The sequence below is a fragment of the Oncorhynchus masou genome, chromosome 23 (genome assembly GCF_036934945.1).
Source record: "Oncorhynchus masou masou isolate Uvic2021 chromosome 23, UVic_Omas_1.1, whole genome shotgun sequence".
NCBI classification, from domain to species: domain Eukaryota; kingdom Metazoa; phylum Chordata; class Actinopteri; order Salmoniformes; family Salmonidae; genus Oncorhynchus; species Oncorhynchus masou.
In genome coordinates, this window is record NC_088234.1 from 42,081,955 (window position 1) to 42,098,466 (window position 16,512).

Below are 16,512 nucleotides of genomic sequence, written 5' to 3' on the forward strand. Positions count from 1 at the left end.
CCCAAAGAACTCAGACCATCATTAACACAATTCTTTGGTCTGATGAAACCAAGATTGAAACCTTTGGCCTGAATGCCAAGCATCACGTCTGGAGGAAACCTGACACCATCCCTACGGTGATGTTTCTCAGCGGCAGGGACTGGGAGACTAGTCAGGATTGAGGGAAAGATGAACGGAGCAAAGCACAGAGAGATCCTTGATAAAAACCTGCTCCAGAGCACTCAGGACCTCAGACTGGGAAGAAGGTTCACCTTCCAACAGGACAATGACCCTAATCACACAGTCAAGACAGCGCAGGAGTGGCTTCGGGACAAGTCTCTGCATGTCTTTCAGTATCCCAGCCAGCCGGACTTGAACCCAATCTAACATTTCTGGAGAGACCTGAAAATAGCTGTGGAGTGACGCTCCCCATCCAACATGACAGAGCTTGAGAGGATCTGTAGAGAATAATGGAAGAAACTCGCCCAAATACAGGTGTGCGAAGCTTGTAGTGTCATACCAAAGACAACTCGAGGCTGTAATCCCTGCCAATGGTGCTTCAAAAAGTACTGAGTAAAGGTTCTGAATACTTCTGTAAATGTGTTTATTTTTTATACATTTTCAAAATTGTGTAAAAACCCATGTTTGCTTTGTCATTATGGGGTATTGCGTGTCGATTGATGAGGGGGAAAAAAACATTCTTTAATATGATAATTTTCTACCCCAATTTCGTTTATCCAAATGGGTAGTTACAGTCTTGTCCCATTGCTGCAACTCCCGTAGACTCGGGAGAGGCAAAGATCGAGAGCCATGCGTCCCCCGAAACACAACCCTGCCAAGCCGCACTGCTTCTTGACACACTGCTCGTTGAACACGGAAGCCAGGCACACCAATGTGTCAGAGGAAACACTGTACAACTGGCAACCATGCCAGAGTGCATGCACCCAGCCAAACACAGGAGTCGCTAGAGCGCGAAGGGACAAGGACATCGCGGCCGGCCAAACCCTCCCCTAACCATGCTGGGCAAACTGTGCGCCACCTTATGGGTCTCCCGGTCGTGGCCGGGTGCTGACCAGCTTGAGATCAAACCCGGGTCTTTAATAACGCCTCAAGCACTACGATGCAGTGCCTTAGTCCGCTGCACCACTCGGGAGGCCAAAATAAAAACAATTTAATCAATTCTAGAATACGGCGGTAATGTAACAAAATGTGGAACATTTAAGGTGTATGAATACACTGTATGTACATACACACACACAGTGTGCGCTGCAGCTGAAGATTAAAAAAAATAAAATCCCCCTACATCTGAGATAAAGATAAAAAGCTTGTGAGTACACTGTCCAAAGCCGAGGGCCAAGTAAAGTAATCTCAGCCATGGCCTCAGGGGGACAGCACTCGGTGAAAGTGGGCAGTCAGCAGAACAAAGTCAACTCCTAAAACACTGGCTTTTATACTTGGGGTTGATTTTGGAAGAAATTATATTTTGTTAGGCTAGGCCTAGCTCTTGGGACCGATAACAGTGTAGTGTATTGATCAAAGATTCCTCTCAGACAGTAGACTGAATAAATGTATCCTGGGATACAGAGCAGACATACTCTGGTGCAGTGACTGTGCACAACTCAAACAAGATCAATAACAAAATAATCTGCTAAGTGAGCAAAATGAACTGAAATGCTGTGGATGCCTACACACCTAGCAGCGTCAAAGGGTAGGCAGCCTACTCTATTTATTTTTTATACAGGCATAGCCTACAAGGCCAACCACATCAGAATGTCTAGGACCATTTGCAAAGGGAAGAGACTACCTGCAAGTCTTTTCGCAAACATGCGGCCGTCACCTCATAGAAAACAATGGCCATAATGATTATTTGATCAATGCAGGAACGTAACAAATAGCAGCACCCAGAGATAAGACCTGGTGATGTGTATGGAGACTGGATGACAAACTAGTCTGTCTCTTATAGCCTACAAGTATTTAGCCTACTGGTTTACAGTGCCTTCAGAAAGTATTCAAACCCCTGGACTTTTCCCACATTGTTACATCTAAAAATGGATTAAATTACACACAATACCCCATAATAACTAAATTTAAAAAATATCACATTGACATATGTATTCACTGCATAGCTATTTTCAGGTCTCTCCAGAGATGTTCAATCAGGTTCAAGTCTGAGCTCTGGCTGGGCCACTCAAGGACATTCAGAGACTTGTCCCGAAGCCACTCCTGTGTCGTCTTGGCTGTGTGATTAGGGTTGTTGTCCTGTTGGAAGGTGATCCTTCGCCCCAGTCTGAGGGACTGAACGTGCTCCAGAGTGCTTTCATCAAGAATCTCTGTACTTTGCTCCGTTCATCTTTCCCTCGATATGTCCGTCTCCCAGTCCCTGCCACTAAAAAACATCCCCTTAGCATGATGAGGACATTCGCCCCAGAGGAACTCTGTCAGACTGACCATCGGGTTCTTGGCCACCTCCCCCACCAAGGCCCTTCTAATCCGATTGCTCAGTTTGGCCGGGAAGCCAGCTCTAGGAAGAGTCTTGGTGATTCAAAACTTCTTCCATTTAAGAATGATGGAGGTCACTGTGTTCTTGCAGGCCTTCAATGCTGCAGAAATATTTTGGTAACCTTCCCCAGATCTGTGCCTCGACACAATCCTGTCCTGGAGCTCAATGGACAATTTCTTCAACCTCATGGATTGGTTTTGCTCTGACATATACTGTCAACTGTGGGACCTTATATAGGTGTGGGCCTTTCCAAATCATGTCCAATCAATTGAATCTACCACAGGTGGACTCCAATCAAGTTGTAGAAACATCTCAAGGATGATCAATAGAAACAGGATGCACCGGAGCTCAATTTCACATCTCATTGTCGGCCATCTCAACCTTATCCTTGTATTCAGCTCAGCCAGGGAGTAGGTCATAATGGGCATTTAGCAACCTGTGAGCCTCCAACTAGTGTGGCACGGTATACCAAAACCTATTTTTTTCCATATACATTTAAAAAAAGTACACTTTAGCTACTACTGTCAAATGTGACTCACGTGATTGAGAGGATCAAGTCTATCAGAGCACCCCTTAGCATGTAAAGCAAAGCATGTAAAGCAAAGTGCCTGCTCCACTGCTCATTCATTCATTCATTCATTCATTGCTAGAGCTGTCTGGGCTGCATTGTTAGCTCCCCATTCACGCTGCACAGAAATTAATCACTCTTGAATAATGCAGCACAGCATGTAGATATGTTTAAACTGCATTACGGTTCGCAAAACAATGTCCTTACGGGCTAGAACACTTTTACAATGCAAGACGATATTTACTAGCTTACAGGTGAATTCACTGCCCTAGTACTTTATGATAAGATGCAAACCATAATGCAAAATGATGATTTCAAAGCTGATAGTCACAAAAAAAACATTAACTCATTTAGTCTCCCTCGCCACCAAAAATTAAATTAAATTCTTCATCTCCCTCACCTCCCGTTTGGTTTCCAATAGATTCAGTAGAAACTGGGTCCAGAAGTCCTGACAGACCATCCCCAAGTGGTGAAAGTAGGCAACAACACCTCTGCCATGTTGATACTTAACACAGGGACAGCACAGAGTGGCATTCTCAACCCCCTCCTGTACTCCATGTTCACCCATAACTGCAAGGCCACGCACGTCTCCAACTCAATCACCAACAGGGCCTAAAATTAACACCCCGCCACTGGCCAAATACGGATAGATTTTGGCATAGGCGAGTAATGTGTCTATTTCATCAGCCACGTTGGCAGGTGGTCAGGGATCCACAGTGGGAGCATTTCACCCGCATTTGTGAATAAAAAATAATAATCAAGAATGATCACATTTACAAGTCAAAAGCTTGGGCACACCTACTCATTCCAGGGTTTTTAATTTTTACTATTTTCTACAATATAGAATATGCACAGCGCTGTTTATGATTTCAAGATCGACTCCCGAGATTAGGCTGGCAATAAGAACATCCATTAGTCAAAGGTATATGAAATACAAATGGTAGAGAGAGCAATACTCAACGCGTCAATTCAATCAATTAAGTCTCAAATAAATAATGAAACATGCTCAATTTGGTTTAAATATTGCAAAATCACAGTGTTGGAGAAGAAAGTAAGAGCGCAAATGTGGCATGTAAAAAAGCTAACATTTAAAGTTCCTTGCTCAGAACATGAGAAAATTTGAAAGCTGGTGGTTCCTTTTAACATGAGTCTTCAATATTCCCAGCTAAGAAGTTTCAGGTTGTAGTTATTATAGGAATTATAGGACCATTTCTCTCTATACCATTTGTATTTCATATACCTTTGACTATTGGATGCTCTTATAGGCACTATAGTATTGCCAGCCTATTCTCAGGAGTTGATAGGCTTGAAGTCATAAACAGCGCTGTGCTTCAAACATTGCGAAGAGCTGCTGGCAAACGCAGGAAAGTGCTTTTGGAATGTATGCTTACGAGTCTGCTGTTGACTACCACCACTCAGTCAGACTGCTCTATCAAATCATGTACTTAATTATGTGAGTGAGATGTGAGTGCTACGGGTTGGTAGTCATTTAGGCATGCTACCTTAGTGTTCTTGGGCACAGGGACTATGGTGGTCTGCTTGAAACATGTTGATATTACAGACTCAGTCAGGAAAAGGTTGTAAATGTCAGTAAAGTCACTTGCCAGTTGGACAGCGCATGCATTGAGTACATGTCCTGGTAATCCGCCTGGCCCTGCAGCCTTGTAAGACCTTTAAACAGGTCAACAAGAGTGTAGAGTGTGATCACGCAGTCGTCCGGAACAGCTGATGCTCTCATGCATGCTTCAGTGTTACTCGTCTCAAAGCGAGCATAGAAGTAATTTAGCTCGTCTGCTAGGCTTGTGTCACTGGGCAGCTCCCGGCTGTGCTTCCCTTTTTAGTCTGCAATAGCCTGGTTTATAAAATGTGCAATAAGCATAAAACAATTATATAAGAAATTAGCAAGCTGAGAAATAAGCTAGGCCACTTGATTTCAACATCGGAAAAAAGTGGAAAGGCTAGCATGCTGTTCAAACAGTTGGTGACGGACAGAAGGGTGTGTTCATAACAATTCCACTGTTCTGCTTTGTTACCTAGCAAATAGATTCAAGTTGGATAAACTTTAAATAAAAGGACTCCTATAAAGAGTAGCTGGCTACTCACTAGCAAGTGGGCTTGTGCTTGAGAGATTGTTTATGAGACCTGTATTAATTTTCTATCATGCCCGCTACAAATAGTGAATGTGCATTATGCATGGTTCTGATTAAATTTGTAACCAAATGCACATTTTCATAGACTGACTTGAAAGCCAGATCAGTAATTACTGCAAAAAAAAAATGCAGGTTAAACTATTTATTATAAAATAATTACATTATTACTGAGTCTTATGGTTGTGGAAGGCTTATACTGTATTTAGCCTAGGTATAAGTTAACAAGAACTGAATTCATTAGATTATTGCTGACTTTTTGAATATAGTGTATTTCACCTTTAATTGTACAAATATTAGAGAAATAACACAAAATCTAGATATATGGCAGAATTTTATGATGATAAAAGGTAGATATGATTTTCAGACCCTCGTCTAACATGGCAAAATCCCATAATACCACCATGTATAATTAAACCTGCCTGCTACTAGGCTTGAATAATGGATAGCAAATCTTTGGCTATCGGTCATAATCCTCCAGCCCAGGGTGTGCTCTGTTACCAGGCTGCAGGGGGGCCTGTCTCGGTCGCTTGCTCAGGTAACTAGGTAAATATCTGGCTGATTTTCCATCCTCCAGGGGGTGAACAAAACATGAGGGAGAGCTTAGTGGAGCCTAGGGGTCGGGTGCTTGGGTAACGTGGGCCTGCGGAGGAACAGGGGCCACGTGGCGAAACAGAGTCTGATCTTAACTCTTCTTCCTCTGCTCTACCATCCTCAAATTAACCTCATCCATCCTCCCACTATGACTCTATCCACAATGTGAAACGACACGCTGCTGGGATGTCCACAACAAGTCCTCTTGTATTATCTGTGACTACGGTTACAGTACAGTTAGCTACGGTGGATATAATGGGTCAAATGCCCTTTTGTAGCTGGGTTCCTACCCTAAAAATCAGGGGAGGTCAGAAAATATCCCATCCCAGGGGAGGTTGTTCCTAATCCAGATTCACAGAGCATCCAGTCACAGAATAGCAATTTTCGGGTTATAAAAATCAACCTAGTTTTTGACTACATGAGCATATCGTTGTGACTATGAGCCTGACTATGAGCCTGACCGGGGAAAACAAAGGCCCAGAGGAAGGAGATTAGTAGAACCTGAGCTGAGAAGCAGCAGAGAGAGACAGAGGGATGAAACGGGAGGACGGGAAGCTGATTGGAAGGGTAGACAGATGTCTCCACAGGAACACAGCCGTGGGGAACAAAGGCAAGCGTGGGTGCTCCCCCAGATACACTGGCTCCAGTTCCCGTAATGCTGCCCCTCCACATGACAAGCCACGATACAACTGGCGAAACGCTATCCTCTTCACAAAACCCTAACCCCTGGCTGGCTTTCTCCTCGCTCGGTCCTGCTCAGCAAATAACACAAACACAGGCCTCCAAACACTAGAACATATGACAAGACAAACACTACAAAACACAGTCCCGATGCCCAATTTTACAGCCTAAACATTCAAACAAAACACTGGCACTGACCAAAAGCTTCAGTCAGGTCTCAACTCAAAAGCAATTAGGCCTGCGAACCAATAACCAACAAAGGCTTGAAACAAGAGACTGGTTTGAATTAAACCACACTTGTCAAATAATGTCATCGCTGCTCTTTCACTGTATATGTCCATTAATTTGTGCGTCCATCTAAGTAACATAATTTAAAAATCCCCATAGAAATCTGTCAATTTAAACTAGAGATATAATTTTTCATAGGCTGTGTCTCAATCCACAGCATCGACCATCCGCATCTGCGGTGGAAGGTGGCCCAGTTAGGTGTTTGTCAGACCATGAGACAAAAGTCTGTCGTACGACCGTTTTGCTCTACGACACCCACGACTCTTCTGTAGTTGGTACTGCAGATGTGCCAACTTCTGTCTTTAGCATCTGAACCATTTGTGCGACAAACTATATTGAACAAAAATATGAATGTGATTCAGGATTTACTGAGTTACAGTTCATACAAAGATATCAGGAATTTGAAATAAATTCGACCCTAATCTATTTCACATGACTGGGCAGGGGTGCAGCCATAGGTGGGCCTTGGAAGGCATTGGCCAACTCACTTGGCAGCTAAGCTCAGCCGATCAGAATGAGTTTTTCCCCACAAAACGGCATTTAAAAAAAAACAGCATTTTATTGTCCTCAGCACAAGGTGCACCTGTGTAGTGAAACATGCTGATTAATTAGCTTCTTGATATGCTACACCTGTCAGGTGGCTGGATTATCTTGGAAATGGATTAATGCTCACTTACAAGGATGTGAACAAATGTGTGCACAAAATTTGAGAGAAGCTTTTTTTGCAGGAGGTATGGGGGCTTATTGTGTGTCCTAAGCACTAAAATATGTCCTAACATTGCTTATATCTCCTATAGGACAGACACTTCAAAACCTTATTCCTTATTATTTATTTTTTGACTGTCTGTATGAACTTTATTTAATATGTTTCTATGGGCTATAGTAGTAAAGGCCAAATTCAAGACTGACGTTAATATGTTATTAACATGTCATAAAAAACTAGAATTTCCCCACTACATGTAAATACGAGCAATGCTGCATCTCGCCGGTAGAAACTGTTCATCTACAATTCCCGGTTGTGAGCTAACCATAATATCCAGAATCCATAGGCATTTCAGGACATAGTTCCGCCCCTGTCGAGGTGGATGCTGTTGAGAATAGGTGTCAAAAGGTAGCTAACGTTACTCACTGGACCAGCCACTCATTCAAAGGACATCAGCTTGCGAAAACAATTTATTTTTATGTCGAAAGGTTTAGTTATGGTATGGTGCTCAGCACCTGGATGTGCAAACTACATGCAAGCACAGGTTGCTGGGGTAACACTTAAGTGGTTGCCTTACTAAGAAGTCAAGCATCGGTAATGTAGATCATTAGCTAAGGAACTACATTTGTTTATCTACACCAAATTCTAGCTAGCTTTCATAATACACTGGCTAGACATTCTAAAGCAAATCAATGTAATTAGCCAGTTGCTATCTATTCATGCCACGCTCAAGGTCCTAAACAATATCTTAACCGCCATCGATAAGAAACAATACCGTGCAGCTGTATTCATTGACCTGGCCAAAGCTTTCGACTGCCAATCACCACATCGGCAGACTCGACAGCCTTGGTTTCTCAAATTATTGCCTCGCCTGGTTCACAAACTACTTCTCTGATAGAGTTCAGTGTGTCAAATCAGAGGGCCTGTTGTCCGGGCTTCTGGCAGGCTCTATGTGGGTGCCACAGGGTTCAATTCTTGGATTGACTCTTCTCTGTATACATCAATGATGTTGCTCTTGCTGCTGGTGAGTCTCTGATCCACCTCTATGCAGATGACACCATTCTGTATACTTCTGGCCCTTCTTTGGACACTGTGTTAACAACCCTCCAGTCGAGCTTCAATGCCAAACAACTCTCCTTCCGTGGCCTCCAATTGCTCTTGATACAAGTAAAACTAAATGCATGCTCTTCAACCGATCGCTGCCTGCACCTGCCCAACATCACTACTCTGGACAGCTCCGATTTAGAATATGTGGACAACTACAAATACCTAGGTGTCTGGTTAGACTGTAAACTCTCCTTCCAGACCCATATCAAACATCTCCAATCCAAAGTTAAATCTAGAATTGGCTTCCTATTTCGCAACAAAGCATCCTTCACTCATGCTGCCAAACACACCCTTGTAAAACGGACCATCCTTACCAATCCTCGACTTCGGCGATGTCATTTACAAAATAGCCTCCAATACCCTACTCAATAAATTGGATGCAGTCTATCACAGTGCCATCCTTTTTGTCACCAAAGCCCCATATACTACCCACCACTGCGACCTGTATGCTCTTGTTGGCGGGCCCTCGCTTCATACTCGTCCCCAAACCCACTGGCTCCAGGTCATCTACAAGACCCTGCTAGGTAAAGTCCCCCCTTATCTCAGCTCGCTGGTCACCATAGCAGCACCGACCTGTGGCACGTGCTCCAGCAGGTATATCTCTCCGATCACCCCCAAAACCAATTCTTCCTTTGGCCGCCTCTCCCTCCAGTTCTCTGCTGCCAATGACTGGAACGAACTACAAAAATCTCTGAAACTGGAAACACTTATCTCCCTCACTAGCTTTAACTAGTTGGATATAGGGGGTGCTCTTAATTTTTTAATGAAAAACGTCCCCGTTTTAAACAAGATATTTTGTCACGATAAGATGCTTGACTATGCATATAATTGACAGCTTTGGAAAGAAGACACTCTAAAGTTTCCAAAACTGCAAAGAGATTGTCTGTGAGTGCCACAGAACTGATGTTTCAGGCAAAACCCAGATAAAAATCCGATCAGGAAGTGCCGCATTTTTTAAAGCTGCCTCATGCCAATGACTCCTTATATGGCTGTGAAGGAGCTAGGAGTCAGCTTACGTTTTCCACATTTTCCCCAAGGTGTCTACAGCATTGTGACATCTTTTTAGGCATTTCCATTGGAGAATGGCTGTAAGAGACCATATAGGGCGAGTGGTCGCATGGTGTCTCCCGGAGAAAACCTTGCGTAAAATACTGAGGTAGCCATTTTTCCAAACGTTTCTTATGAGAAACCAACTGCCTCGACGGATATATTATCGAATACATATGTTAAAAAACACCTTGAGGATGGATCCAAAACAACGTTTGCCGTGTTTGTCGATATTATTGAGTTAATTTTGAAAAAAAGTTTGGCGTTGTAATGGTAGCATTTTCCGGTCGATTTCTCAGCCAAGCATGATGAACAAACGGGAGCTATTTCGCCTACAAAAATAAATATTTTTGGAAAAAAGGAACTTTGCTATCTAACTGGGAGTCTCCTGAGTGAAAGCATCCGAAGTTCTTCAAAAGGTAAATGATATAATTTGGTTGCTTTTCTTATTTTTGTGAAAATGTTGCCTGATGCCAGCAGAGCTAGCATAGCATTATGCCACGATAAACTTACACAAATGCTTGTCTAGTGTTGGCTGTAACGCATATTTTGAAAATCTGAGATGACAGTGTTGTTAACAAAAGGCTAAGCTTGTGTTTGAATATATTTATTTCACTTCGTTTGCGATTTTCATGAATAGGAAAAGTTGCGTTATGGTAATGCGCTTGAGGCTATGATTACGCTCCTGGATACGGGATTGCTCGTCGCTAGAGGTTAAGCACCAGCTGTCAGAGCAGCTTGCAGATTACTGCACCTATACATAGCCCATCTATAATTTAGCCCAAACAACTACCTCTTTCCCTACTGTATTTCTTTTGCTCCTTTGCACCCCATTATTTCTCTCTACTTTGCACATTCTTCCACTGCAAATCAACCATTGTTGTGTTTTACTTGCTATAGTGTATTTACTTCGCCACCATGGCCTATTTATTGCCTTTACCTCCCTTCTCACCTCACTTGCTCACATTGTATATAGACTTATTTTTTTTACTGTATTATTGACTATGTTTGTTTTACTCCATGTGTAACTCTGTGTTGTTGTACGTGTCGAACTGCTTTGCTTTATCTTGGCCTGGTCGCAATTGTAAATGACAACTTGTTCTCGACTTGCCTACCTGGTTCAATAATGATGAAATAAATAAATAAACTTTTGTTGATGTGATTTGTAACTTTGCAAGCTACATCTTAATGGACTTTATCTAAACATTAGCTAGCTAACTAACTATCGCAGAGGCTAATGTGACTGGCCTAAGTGTTCTATTTACAACGTCTGATCCCATCAACGTCTGCATGCATGCAGCAGCATCAAGCTCAGCACCAGGAACTAGTGGAAGTCACCTTTGCAAAATATTTCCCTGACTCCATGATGAGCAAATAAATATACTGGAGCTAGGCATAAACATGGTCCATGTCTTCCTGTCATAGTTGGTGTGTTTATCACTTCTAATGTAGTTCTCTATATTATGGAGCCTTAGTTGGTCGTTTATGCAAAGCTAGAAGTCTAAATTGGAGGGGATGGTGTTGGTAACTGACTGGTATGTTGGGGGTGGGTATTGTGTGTGAAGGTTAGTATGCATGAGCTCTTGACACAAGGGGGGTGGGTAGATATAGTACCTTGTGTGTCTTGGAGACAAAGTAGTCAAATGTGGCTAATCCCTGACTGGTTAGTGTTTGTCCTACAGACTAATACTGCCGCTGCTGACCTTGACACAAGCTTTACTAGTACAGATCCTATAGACCCATTGGATGAAAGCTTTCAGCAGGGAACAAGCTCAACATCAGACTGAGAAGAGGAAAAGACAGCACAGGGCTGGCAAGAGTCAAAGTGCAGAGTCTATGAGTCCAAGGTCATGGAGTACTGCCAGACCGGCTGCCATTGCCCTACACAAGATGAGGTTCACCAGCAGAAGAACATTCAGGACCCTGCCTGTAACATTCATACAACACCTATATTTAGAAGTAATGTGGTATATTGCTCAATAAAAACATTTGTGACCGTAGCCTTTTAACCAAAATATCAGATGAAACTAAATGTTCAGCTGCACCTTCAAGGGCGGGAGGTTACTGTGGTAACAGGGCCATTAAAGTCATGTCACGCGTTAGTGTGTGAGATTTGGGATGTGACGAGTAGTGGACACCATTTAATCACTCCAAGCCCAACACTCCTTGCCAGGGCTGAAAGAATGTTGCTACTGCGACACAGCAACCTAAGCACTATTGGACAATTGTGTTTGTGTACAACCAGCAGGAAGAGAAGCTGGCTCTGGAAAATAACAAAAACGCAGCAACAACTCCCATGATTTAAGTTAACCTTCAATCATTTTGTTTTGCACCATTTCTCAAAACTGGGTAAAGATGGAGTGAAAAGGCACACTTGATTGAGAGATGGGGTGCACGACGGAGTGAATCACAGTCCGGTACAAAGACGAGGGTGATGGTACGATTAGTTTTACCTCCACATCTCACGAGTCATGCTTCTGTTTTTTAAGAAGTGCCAGTGCCACTCACACAAAGGCTCCTTTCACTCAGCGGCGGTCACGTGACTGTGGGAAAACTGGAGGGTCCGTTAGCACAAAGGCAGGCGACCGGATCCTGGCCCACAAAAGGTCTTCAATGAAGGTTAAGGTCCGGGGGCTTCCGCATGTCTGACAGCCTTAGTGCCTCCACCCCATAACAAATAGACTCAGTCTGCATCTAATATATTCTACACACCAAAAATGCTTGGGCTACCTCTACTCCACAACAAACAAGTAACATCTAGCCTACCTCAACTCCAAACAAATCCTTAGTTGGGCCTACTCCAATCTAACAGATCAAAACACTTGTCTTCTACTACTAACCTACCTCCATAACAACATTGTGTAGTCTACCTCTACTCAATCAAGCACATAAGCCATGAACCTTGTGTATTGTTGCCACCTGCATCGAACAGCAGGGTAAATGTCAAGCTGGGACTTGCTATTTGGCATCTGTTTCCAGTCAGACTGGCCTAAGTTACACCGTGAATCCGCAGGAGTCTATATTTTACGGTTTGGCTCAGGGGTCGGACCCAGTTAACCCAAACCTATGAGTATGCCTTCAACGCTCGCCTCCCCAGGGAAAGCCACAAGACTAGCAGCTCTTATTTCACGACTCTCCCCCCCAAACCCCATCATTCCAACCTCAAACAGGAGTCACATCAACCAACAGCCAAGACCTTAGAACATTCTTTCTTAAAGTAGTGGGTCGTGGACCTGTTAATGGTGGGTTGCAACGTGTCAGAGTAAATGTATAATTATATAATTGATTACTGAAATTGATTTGGCTAAGTATAACTGTGCTCACGGTTCAGTGCACTCTGTGCTTAGCAGCGGTCTCTGCTCAGTTTGGCAGCTGCGCAAGCGGGAGATGCCAGTTTTTTCTGCAGTTTTCTTCAAGATCACTCCGCGACCAACACGCTGCAGCGCTGTCGTTCAGCAGCAGATGATGCGCTGTCAGCCACTGACTTGTCATTCCCACTCGCCAGCACTCACCACTGTCATCAAATGACTCAAGCTAGCAAGTTCTGACTGAGCTCCATCGTCATGAAACGCAAATACACCGATGAGTTTCTCTCTTGGTTTCATACCAACTTTGAGAAATAACGAGGAGCGCCCACAATGTGTTTTGTGTAGGGAAGTGCTTAGTAATAAAGTTTTCAAAAAATTTATAAAACGACACGTCCTGTCCAAACATCCACAGCATGAGGGTAAACACAGGGAGTTCCTTCAGAACAGGGAAGAATGCTTCAGGAAACAGTGCGCCGACAGTGGAAAGGTCACTCAGCTAGCAAGTCATTGTTGTCATTTTATAACAATAAGCAGAAATAAAGGAGTACTCTCTCATAGATGTGAGTTTCTCTTTCAAACAATCCCCTAGCCTTGTATACAGCTAATAGCTATAGTAACGTTGGCCAAAGCAAGCTACTGATAACCGTATAGTAACAGTAAATACAGATGAAGACAAAATGATCAGGCCTACTGTACATCTTACTGAAGAAATTTTGAAACAAATCTAAATTGCAACTGTTGCTGTTGAAAAACAAGTATTTTTTTATTATTCTGAACTAGAATAAACTGATTGAAGTAAGATGCTTTTAGAGGCAAACACACAAAGTTCGGGGTTGGTAATCTATAGCAGGAAGTGGTATCCTGCCTGACTGAGAAAGCAGTCGATGTTCTGATCCAGTCCGGCACCACATACCTATGCGAGTCAGGATTCTTATCTCTGACATACTTTTTTTTTTTTTAAGTACAGAAACACACTCAACGCTGAGCATGACCTCCATGTTGCACTATCAAAACCTGAGTCCAGAATAGACATGCTTGTTGAAAACTTCGACCAGTGTGATTTGATCAGTTTATTCCAGTTCCGAATAAACAAATAGTTACTGTATTTTAAAACGGAATGGGGAAAATAAACATAAATAGCTAATTATACGGGTATTTGTTTTTGTCTATATTGCATTTGTTTTAGGCATAAGGGTAATGTAATGTACCAATATTTACACATAGTTGCATTTCTTCATAAGCTTGGGTCCCATGATAACACAGAATTTCTCATTTGGGCCCCAGGCTGAAAAAGTTTAAAGAACCCCTGCTTCAGAATATCAAAATCACATTTTGCTGTCCAGTGTCGACAATATATGAATTGTATGACATAATTACAGAAAAACAAAGATGGAAATGGAAAACGACAACGTAGTATGGCTAATGCCCAACCAAAATAAAAGGGTAGAGAATCATGGAGGTTGTGTGTGCGAGTGTCTCCCTCCTCCGTTCGTGAAACACTGCATTGCAGGGGGAACCTGCTGCTCGTGGCAGGCCCAGACAAAAACACGTGGAGCCGTGTGTTTGTCACTGATAGAGCAACAAACACAACCGCCTAAAACGAAGGGAACGTGACATACATCTTCCTGCCATCGGTTTCGTCAAACTCAGGGTTAATGCCTTTGCTCCGAGCATATGACCCCAAATATTTTGCATGGAATTTTAATTTGGGAGCACCAGTGCACCTCTGACTGCCATAGAGAATACACAGGCTGCTGATTCATGACCATCATGCTTGCACCATTACTACAAAGAGAACGCAGGGCTCTACACTGACTTTTAAAAATGTATTTATTATTATTTATATTATTTTCACAAATAGCATGTTAGGCGCACAATGAAAAATGAAATGAAGCCAAAATCCTTAATATTTCTAGAGCACACCGGTGGTCCTAAATACAAAATGTCAGGTGGCACAGAAATATTTAGGTGCATATGCAAGTAAAATGGTCACACTGTAGAGCCCAGTAACAGCTCGCTTCTAGCCCAAAACGACCAAATGTTGACCCATAATATCGGTGCAACGTGTTTCTCTTTCTATCGCAGATTGGCAGGACCGCATTTTATACTCATAAACCACAGCGCAGGCCGTTCTAAAATTACTTGCGAGCCGCTAACCTTGCTCTAGCATGTTACACAGCATTAGCTAGCTAACTAACAACCTAGTAACTATAGATTATATTTATCATAATATTTGTGGTTACTTTACCAGTAGTACGCAAACACTTGGTAGCATAGAAAGGGAGAGATTCTTCAGGATAAAAGCCTGAAAAGTACCGAGGGTTCATATAAACCAAGACTCAATCTAGGTGAGGGGTAATCTTAAAAATAAAAAAATTCTAGTGCTTCTAAACCCTGTATTTTGTAATAGCTGGCAATTCTTGACATTAACTTCTCAAATATATTTCTTTGTATGCATTTGTTTTTCTTCTTGAGACCAAGTCCTTGTAACAAATGTCAGTGTAGAGCCCTGGCATGGCAGCGGCATGCAGAGCTGTTACACATTTAGCAATCGCAGAGGCTGCCTTCCACTGCACAATAGTTAGGCCTGTCATCTAAAAAACAAACATGTTTTTACATTCCAAAAGATCAAATTATGTAATGTGCCATGTCACATGCTTTAGTATAGGGCTACAAATTATGATATAAAATAAAAAAAAACGGAAAACAGCTCACCTGTGCTTTTCACTTGTCGTGCCCAAAGCAGTTACCGAATTTGCTTTATGGTACACAAGCAGGGACATTCGGGCAAATACTGCCCACAGCGGAAAATAAAACACTGGCAAGGTCAGGAGACAGACAACAGGCCTGCTCTACAACCAGAGAAAATCAATAACTCCCTCTGGATCACCACCACAATCCATAGTTACAGCATTCATCACAGGTCTCTAAATTTTAGATGAGCTTCGATTGCAAGGTTTAGCCTAAAACCCTCTATGGAAAGTAATCTACGTTATAGGCCTTTTTTCCAACTGAAGGAAAGTTGATCAAAGACAACAACGGAGTATTGATTGGCATGTACTGTAGGCCTAAAGTAATTCAACAGCTACAAGAGTAGCTGGCTGCTACAGATAGGTCCATAGTCATCATGGTGCTATGAAGATTGATAACTAACTCATAGTGAATACCAGATTCTCTCTGAAGGTCAAGCAAGCTTGTTGCTATGGCCTCTGAGGTGAGAATGATTAGTCACAGCATTGACAAACAATGGCCAGTACGGCAAAATTAAATGAACTTACTTGACTTAAGCATACACAGGCCTATTAGATGAAATGTTTAAAATCTAGGCAGAGCAGAGTATAGAACAGTTTTGTTAACTTGACATACCAGATCAAAATGTTTGTAAGGTTAGGCCCATCTACACTCGGTGGCCAGTTGATTAAGTACACCACCCCATTCACGAAAATGGTTAGCTTCTTCAGACAGCGAGTCACGTGGCAGTGGCCAAAAACAGATACAAATAAACCTTATGGAACAGGGGGGCCGTGAAGCAACACAAATAGACACACATGCATTTTGTGTTATAGATATGTGGTATAGAGTAGGGGCCT

General features: G+C 42.6%; 1 protein-coding gene across 1 annotated transcript in view; it reads right to left on the reverse strand.

Moving 5' to 3' along the window:
* The window catches only part of LOC135510861 (E3 ubiquitin-protein ligase MARCHF5-like), a 42,862-nt gene extending 27,122 nt beyond the window's left edge, over positions 1 to 15,740 (reverse strand). The window contains exon 1 of the mRNA XM_064932156.1: positions 15,638 to 15,740. Within this exon, the coding sequence (XP_064788228.1) occupies positions 15,638 to 15,705 (68 nt within the window). The 5' untranslated portion in view covers positions 15,706 to 15,740. The remainder of the gene's footprint in view (positions 1 to 15,637) is intronic.
* Positions 15,741 to 16,512: the final 772 nt, after the last annotated feature.